The sequence below is a fragment of the Contarinia nasturtii genome, unplaced genomic scaffold, assembly GCF_009176525.2.
Source record: "Contarinia nasturtii isolate CC-2019 unplaced genomic scaffold, AAFC_CNas_1.1 Cnas_scaffold_1878, whole genome shotgun sequence".
NCBI classification, from domain to species: Eukaryota; Metazoa; Arthropoda; class Insecta; order Diptera; family Cecidomyiidae; genus Contarinia; species Contarinia nasturtii.
The window spans coordinates 3,744-12,666 of NW_022199208.1; the positions used below are offsets into that span (position 1 = coordinate 3,744).

Below are 8,923 nucleotides of genomic sequence, written 5' to 3' on the forward strand. Positions count from 1 at the left end.
TGTATGTACGGGTGTGTTTGTTTTGGTTCGCTTTTGTTCCTCATAATTGATTTGTTTTGTGTTTCTTTTTTTTTCTTTTCTTTAGCGTGTTTGAAGTGTCATACCGGCGTTGACGATTCTGGGTTAGCTGATAATGAACGAGTTGCCGGTGGTGATCTCGAGCCCGTTGTAGGTGAGAGGCTGTCGGTGAGTTTTTTTTCTCGTCTCTTACTTCTTTTGTGTGTCATCATCTCAATTTTTTGTTCTGTGTTTTTAGTTGACACCACGCTGGTTGTTGATGCAGTTAATTATGATCCCGGTGACGGTACTAGTACCGGTATTGTCCGTCGTCGTTCGCCGGTAGTGGGCGTGCCGATTCCGACTCCGATGATGCCGTTGAAGCCCAGTTCGACTGCTTTGTGAGCCGGTGCGCAGAAACGTCGGCGAAATCATTTTGGGCATTTGGATCCTGCTTTGGTTGACGAGCCCAGAGGCTCCCGACGTGGAGACCGCCATCCAAGGCTTGGTGAGTTTTTTGACACAATTTGTTCTCTCTTATTAGTTTTTTGTTTGTTTTTTATTAACTCCAATTTGTTGTTGTAATTTCTTCTCTTTTCAGCCTTCAAGAAACAGTTCAAAGCCCATTGCGAAGCGATGTACGAGTCGCATCAAGTCGGTGTGCGGCGTAGCCGTTTAGCCGTGAAGCATTTGGCTGCTCGCAAACTTGCTGAAACCGCTGCTGCTTCGCAAGTTGCTGAGGATGCGGCTTTGGCTGAATTGACGATGATCAATAATGGTTTGGGTAAATGCTTCCCGTATTTTCTCATTGATTTATTTTTTATTAATTTAATTTGTTTTGTTCTCGTTTCATTTTTTAGAATTTCTGCTTGCACGAGATGATCGAACTGAAATGCGTGCTTTTTTCAGGGCGGAAAATGTCGATCCGGCTGTATTGAGCAATGCGATGATTCTTGCTGCTGATCCCAAGGCTGGTGGTTTCTGGCGAGAAGTTGACCGCTATTGGGGAATGATTCTTCATTGTCAGCGTAATAATGTTTCACTTGATGTCGCCGCACCATTATATGGCCTTGATAATGGTGTCACTCCGATCAGTCAGTGGTTGGAGCGTGAAGTGTTGGGCTCATTGCGGTTCGACCTGATGGACAGCTATATGCTAAGTGACTGGATTCGGGCCGCTGGTCGAACTCCCGGCGTTGAGGATGCCGATCGTAAGGATCCTGGGCCCTCGAACCGCAAGAAGAAACCGAAGTCGAAACGCGGGCGTCGTATGTAGTTTATTGAAATATGAATAAATCAATTATATTTTGTTCTTATCTTTAATCGCTTGTGTTTTTTTTGTTTGTCTGTTCCCCTGTTGAACTTATTTGTTGGGTTTGTGTGGTGTATCGGTGTCTGTTGTTGTGTTAGCCTGTGGTCCGTTTGCGTGTTCGGGTTGAATCAGTTAGTTGATGCCCCTACTCGCTATATTCTTCGTTGCTGTCGCTGTGTTGACGCTCCGTTTGTTTTGGTTTGGTTTTTGGTTTGGGTGTTTTGGGAAAGAACAATGCCAAAAAGTGAGCCAGCTGTCATTGCTTGCAAATTTGTCAAACCCTGCGGCTATCATAACAAAACAACGTACGTTTAATTCACGATAGAAGGATTCACCCGAAAAATCAAATGATATAAATATAAAAATTATTTTATTTTATTTTTATTATTCCAATTATTTTGAATGATTTATACTCTTTTTGTATTATCATCGTTTTTAATATTTCCATTTCAATTTATTTAATTCTTATTTACGATCATACATGCGATGCAAATGTGCCGTTTGAGAGTTAAACGCACTCTGCTCAGTTATGACAAATGTAGGGTTAGACAAACTCTCAGTCAAAAACTGCTGGCTCACTCGCTATATGAAAAATTGGTGGCGTTATTTTCGGTTCTCTCTCCCAATTCTTAATAATTGTCTGGTCTTTCTATTTGATGTTTTCGTGACTTTTGGTGCTTTTTTGGTTTCCTGCACATCTATTTGCAGAATAACATGAGGCGGCCGCATTTGTACAGTATTACAAGTGTTGCCGCTACACACACAACTGCCAATGCGGTATGTTGTATTACAACAACAAATCTATGTTAAAAAAATGCCTTGTTCCGCTTTGATATAACAACCATTCAGTACGTTGTTTTTATTCTAGAGCGTTCAATTCTGGCTGCGGGTAATTACGTAGCGTTTTTCGAACAACGTAAATCGAACCATGATCCATGTGTATGTGCCTTGAATAAACTTGCGTAACTGGGCCTCTATGCCGGTGTCTCGAATACTTACGGGTTGGCTCTCCAATCATTCGGCGGCTTCATGCCGTGTAAATTTCCATTCGTATATTGTCGCCCAAGGCAACTCATTTTCGTCTTGTTTTTGTTGTTTTGGTGCTGTGCTTTCTTCTTCGTCTTCCTGATCGGGTTCGTTGCGTGTGTGTATTGACTTTGTTGCGCTTAACACGTCGGAGCTCAGGTTAGTGTGAGTTATGGTCGATGTCGGATTAGCGACTACTGTTGGCATCAAAGCCGTTTCGATGTCTAAAAGGTGGCCTGTTCCAATGTTTTGGGCTTGATCCGCTGCGATGATGTCGGTTACTTGATCCATATTCATATCAGTGTTTGTTTCGCTTTGGTCTTTGATGACGCTTTCATTCAAATGCTGTTCATCCGGGTTTTCTGATGCCTTGACGTTGAAACGGTCAGCGAGCTTGTTTTCACCCGAATGTCGCAGTTTACCAATTTCACCAAACAGTGAGCCAAAGTATCCTGTTTAATGTGTGGCTCCGGTGACGGTACGAAATTTAAATTTCGAACGAACGAACGAGCTTTTTAACGAACTCGAACAATCGAAAATTGGTTTTTTTTATCTTGTTTGAATGTTCGAATGTTATCGAACATGTTTCGTTAAAATTATTTAAAAAAAAAATTGATTGCTATAGAATAAAAACAGCGTATGAAAAGGTTGCATTTCAAAGCGAAACACCGTCATACAAAATACAGCAAAAAATGTATGTAAAAACAACCTTTGGTGTGCGACCGTATCATACGCTGTATTTATTCTAGAGAATTCAATTCTTCCTCAATGAAGGAGGAGTTTTCAAAATTGGTGCGATTATGATCTGTCAAACATCTCACTTGACGTTTCTTCTGAACGTCAAATGAGATGCTTGACAGATCAGTTGTGATACAACATTAAACAGTGAACACACGTATTTGTTTAACCACACGTATATTGTAAAGCAAATTATGAAATTTTAAAATTAAACTTTTCCGGTAATAGGTAGGCAACATGGAGTTGCCAAATAGTAAATTATCCGTGTTCAGTAAGATGGTTTTAATTTCGAAATGTGAAAATGATAGAAGATCTCACTTTGGAAACCCGAGAGAGTGGGTTGAAGATAGCAAAACAATTGGGTCTAATACAGAAAGACTTGGCACCAGAAATGAGATTTCTCCCAGCTGTAAGCAACAAAGCATTGAGCACTATTACTCACATGGCTTTCTAACCATGGATCATGCTGACGGGACTATCAATCAAAAGCGATGCAAAAGACGATGAAGTGATTGATTTGGTCAATAAAGTAGGAAAAACACTTTGTCATAAATTGAAATAGATCAATATGACTTGGCTATTGTAAAAGGAATGCTGTCTTATTCCAAGGTGCTAGGAGTTAGCCTTAAGGCTGCTTTAGAGATAGCAGAAACAATATACACTCAGTTATTATCTGCATTCTTGGACAAAAGAATAACACAAGTTTGACATTTTTGACGGTTGGCAAATCTGTAACTAAGTGTGCGTGCACATTTAAAATACAAGCACTGTGTGCGACGCACATTGAATGTCAGTGTACACACTACTGTGTGCGTGCACTGACAGAATGAAAACTACAGCCCTGGTCAGTCTCATCAAAGAAACTATTGCAAAAGGAATCAAGTTATCTTCATGCGTGATCTGTTACTTGTATTGCTTTGCAGATCATATTTTCCTTATCGGTTTCGTTTCGAACTTAATTATTAAATTTTTAAAAACTGTTTCGATTTAATGACTGTTTCGACTTAATGCGATGTTTTTGATTTGAATAAAGTGTTATGGTCGAAAGAGACAACGACCAAAGCACCACCTTATATGGTTGTGGCTAACTAACTCATTCGTTTTGAAAAAAAAATTATGTAGTAAAATTATGACTACACAGCCCATTATGTTCAAGGCAAAAAAAATCAAACAGTTCAATTGATACAGAATGTGATCGTATGTATCGGCAATTCCATATGAAATCGTTTTTTCTTTCTTGCGCTCATACATTTTGAGTGAAGATAAAAAATCACATCAGTATATGTGTTATGTATTGCGGCACTTGCTGATACATGTATTTTACACATTTTTGGACTGTTCAGCAAATTCGCACTCGTAATCACTTTGCGTTCAAAGGCCCACAAATTTCATATATTTTGACAAAGGAAAGAAAATGCATAAATATCGATTTTAATTAGTCTGGATATTTGCAAATAGAGAATTCCCCCTCTTTCTTCCAAAATTTTTATCTAATAAGCATAAATGAGCAAGATCTTGAGCATTGTCAGCCACCAAATTTAATATGGACTTTCATTCTTTCGTTTTAATTCAATGAACACAGTCATATTTGAAAATCTAAATTCAAAGTAACAATAAAGTGAATTTCAAAAAAATGGAAAATTGTAAGTACAAAGTGATGTTAAGTAATAAGAAGAAGTGATGAGTGCATTTGAAAAAAATCATTTTAAAAATTAAATCATATTGAGACGAAAATTTAAGTTATTATTTTTTTATTTTAATTTTGAGTTGGTGCATCAACTTCATTATCATCATCATCAGATATGCCGATGAATGATTTAACGCAGAGCGTCGTGCAATAACCAGGTAGTGACATTCAAGTAACGTTAAAAAAATACTTTTAGATTATCGCAGTCCTTTTTTTTTGTTGCTATTTGAAGATGTTTTTGATATTGATGCTCCACCTACCCCCGATAATGTATTCGATGCAGGTGCAGGTGAGGCTTTTAATCAAGCCGCGGTGGAATCGTCTCTTGACGATCCACCAACACACGAAATTCAATTCACGCGTACCGCTCCTTCAAACAATGCTACAAGTGGTGTTGACAAAAATGAATACATCAAATTCGTTCAAAAACAAATGAACGACAAAACTATCACAGATGTCAAGGTTGGAGAGAGAGCCGATTTTTATGTACCGTAGAGTATCGATTAGAAATTGAACGAATTGAATTGGGAATCGAAAAAGAAACTCTCATAAAAGCTCATGACAACGAGATGAAACAGCGTGTACAAAAACGAAAAAAAAAAAATAGTTGGTATGAATTGCCGACTATGTTGCAATGAAGTGTCACCGTCGTTGAAGACCGTAATGCTTAAATGCAGTCATGTGTTTTATTCGTGATGCGTCGCAGAATTTTCGAATCCATTTATATTGAGCTACACATTGTTGATACAAAATGATAATCAATTCGATGATTAAATATCCATAAACGATTTTGTGCTGTTCTCAACAAATTTAAAAGTTATCGGTGTACGATTTCTTGAAACTCGAATGAAAGAAGAGAGCAAAACAACATGGAATATATAACAAAAGCACTTTCTTTTATCTGTACTGAAAGCAAATGCTTTTGCAATGAAAGCATTTCTTAATTTGAATCGAAAACAGTAGACATAAACATCCGTAGACAGTTGCTTTAAAACAACGATCGACATCAACTGTTTTATTTAATTTTTACAATGGAAAACATGCAGCGTGCGGTAAACATGGACCACCGTATACTCCAGAAAAACACAAGGAAATGTGGAACGAAATGAAAAATAAACGCCAATTGTGACATCAGCTACAATTTGCGATCTCTCTTTATTTTTATGTATAGGGATATAGATTTTTCCATTCGATGTTAAAACTATTCAGAGATATTCAACGAATTGTGATTCAATAAATTTAATCTCGAATTTCAAAAAGTGACTAATTTAGAAATTCAAAGAAAGAACAAGCGAAATTTTCATTCAGTATATTACAATTTATAAGATCTGAAAAATAGAGCATGAATTGTCTTTTATTCAAGATTCTTTACGGTATCATTTTCTTTATTATTTTAATGAAAAACATTAATACAACAAAATTGACGATTAAAGTTTATTGTATTTGTTCCATTGTTGATGATACTCATTCTGGATTCATGTGATGAATAAATTTGCGAAATTAACTGAAAATAAAAAAAAACACACATATTAAACAACATAATCACAATAAAATTAGTGTCACTAGGTCACATCGTTACATCGTTACTTAGTCGTTAGTGGCTTTCGGGGAGAAATTGTTAAATATATGAAAAATCCACTACGGTGAAGTCCAAAGACAAACGCTTTATAAATATGATGATAATTTTATGGAATAATCTGTTGAATGATCGATAATTGCGTGTTAAATGGAGGTGGTTGAGTAATTATGTGTATGTGGTCGGTGGAGGACACTACAGGTGGAATTTTTTTTTGTAAATATCAATATTATTTTTATTGTCTGATAACCGACATAATTCCACTATAAATATAAGACACTTAGTAAACAATCATAATTTGAAGAGGAAATTTTCGAAGAAAATATTTTATTTTTCGAAGGGGTTCATACCGACACAATTCCGACATAAATATAACACACATAGAAAGAAATAATATGTTGAGTAAAAATTCTCCTTTTCAAACTATTGTAAAAAAAACTTTTTCAATTTTTTTCGACAATTTTATTTTGTTTTCGCTTTTTTGTGATAGATCATAATCGACATAAATATAACACATATAAAAAATAATGATAATTTGAAGCACATATTTTTGAATAAATGATTTTTGTGGTAGCGACGTGGCGTACCGACATCTAAGTATTGTATATCATTTGAACCGACATAATTCCCATGCTTTTATTTTTCACGAATAGTTGTCGTTTCGGGAAATAAATAAATATTGAATAGCCTTGATTTTCTTCCTGTTGTAAATTTATAGTCAGTATACTTCAATGATTTTCAACAGAATGATTTATTTCAATATTCAAACTGACAACTCTTAATTTCTAAGTTTACTTGATAATTCTCAAATTACTTAATTTTATATTTCCAATATTTTCTCTTAATTTGGGCTTATACTTTTAATTTTTAACTAAAAAGTTCATAATGTTGTGTTACGGAATAAAACAACACCTAAAAGTGATTCCTTTCGACTAACTTTATTCAACATTTGCGATAGACTTATATACTAATTACATACGGAAGATGCTGTTAACTTAAAAGCAGACAAAACACTCTTTTGCTATGAAAGCGGAAAAGTATATGACATTGAGAGTAAACGACATTGACATAAAATAAACTGTTATGTTATGCTATGTTAGAATTACTTAGTAGTACTTATTTCGGCAATAATTTTATCGTTTAGTTTTATAATTAAATATCGAGTATCATCGATATGATTGCATTTGTGTGTCGTAATTCAAACGAACAAGACATATTTCTCCAAAGTAAAAGTACATTTCAAATACAATTTCGATTCGATTTATGGGACACAGTGAAATCTTGTAAATTGTGCGGCACGCATATATGTCGTGCACACGACGTTACTGATACTGATCCAGATGGAAGTGTTTTCACATTGCGTGAGGCGTGTGTAAATACAAGACGACGTCGGCCATTATACGCAAATTTCGCCATAGAATGTGAACGCTGTGGCTGTTATATTGGATATATAAATGCTGACGATATCATTCATATAACATTATACGAAAGTAATCGCACTGTTCAATCGAATGTAGTTTCATCATCGACACAGTAAAAAACACACTTGGAAAAACGGACCTTTTCAGGGCATATATATTTTTCCAAGCAATGTTTTTGTAATCAATTAGTCAGTATCGATTGGTTGAGCAAAATGCCGCGATCTAAAGGAGAGCCATAAAAAATTCAACAACGTCATGCAAATAACGTATTGCAGGAAATTCATCGTTATCAGAGATCAACAGATCTCTTGATACCACGATCCATTTTCCAACGCATTGTACGCGTGATGCTGTTTCGTTTCAACGTTTTTTCTATGCAAGTTGGTGCTTTGGAAGCATTACAAGTGAGTGTTTTCTTTTTGTTGTGATTTTTTGGTAAATTTTTTTATTTTATTTTTAATATGTTTTATCTGTTTTGTGAAAAGCAATCCACCGAATCCTACATCGTTGAACTGTTCTACGATGCTGCCATGATTGCGTCTCATGCCGGTCGAACTACAGTTTTGTTGGAGGATTTACTTCCTGCCAAACGCTTGCGAAATTGAAAAACAACAACAATATGTGATTTTTTAAAAGACACATTTATTACATTATACTTTGTAACTGGGTCATCGCCCATCAATGGAATGCGCCGAATTGGCACATTCCACATTGAACAACGACCTAATTACAGTTGGGTGTTTCGATCGCGCCATATCGCGCGATCGCCACACCCAATTGTCACATTGTAACCTCAATCGAATGCATACGATTGCGCGACTCAGCAGCGATCGCCCCACTCAATTGAAATGGGCCAAGACTGCCGACGACATCGTCAACAGTCTGCCTAATTAATATTTCATCAGAATAAAAGTTAGTTGCATATAACCACTTGAAGTAAGCGGTCGTTTTATTCCAACCTTTAGGCTTTTAATATTTCAACAGCTCCAAAGTAATACATTTGAAAGAAAATAAAAGAAAGGATCATATGTTGTTTTCAATGAACATATAAAATTGTGGATTTTTATTCAATTCTTATTCTTTTTCTTATTCTAATACATAATGTGGATATTTGAAATTGCATAAGCAATTGTAATGTATATTTTCTGGGGAATTCATCAATGACC

The 8,923-nt window shown here is 35.8% G+C and overlaps 1 protein-coding gene across 1 annotated transcript; it reads left to right on the forward strand.

The window, feature by feature from the left end:
- The first annotated feature begins 3,310 nt into the window (after positions 1 to 3,310).
- Positions 3,311 to 8,362, forward strand: LOC116347410 (histone H3-like centromeric protein cnp1). The gene is made up of 4 exons (XM_031777985.1): positions 3,311 to 3,344; positions 4,993 to 5,222; positions 8,033 to 8,161; positions 8,243 to 8,362. The coding sequence occupies exons 1-4, from the start codon at positions 3,311 to 3,313 to the stop codon at positions 8,360 to 8,362; spliced, it is 513 nt and encodes a 170-aa protein (XP_031633845.1).
- The last annotated feature ends 561 nt before the right edge of the window (positions 8,363 to 8,923 follow it).

Bases quoted from the DNA above. Each gene is read 5' to 3' on its own strand.
- LOC116347410 (XM_031777985.1), top strand. From the start codon at position 3,311: ATGGAGTTGCCAAATAGTAAATTATCCGTGTTCA. The intron at 5,223-8,032 runs GTTGGAGAGAGA...AACGTATTGCAG, and splicing joins AAACTATCACAGATGTCAAG to GAAATTCATCGTTATCAGAG. The intron at 8,162-8,242 runs GTGAGTGTTTTC...TTTTGTGAAAAG, and splicing joins GTGCTTTGGAAGCATTACAA to CAATCCACCGAATCCTACAT.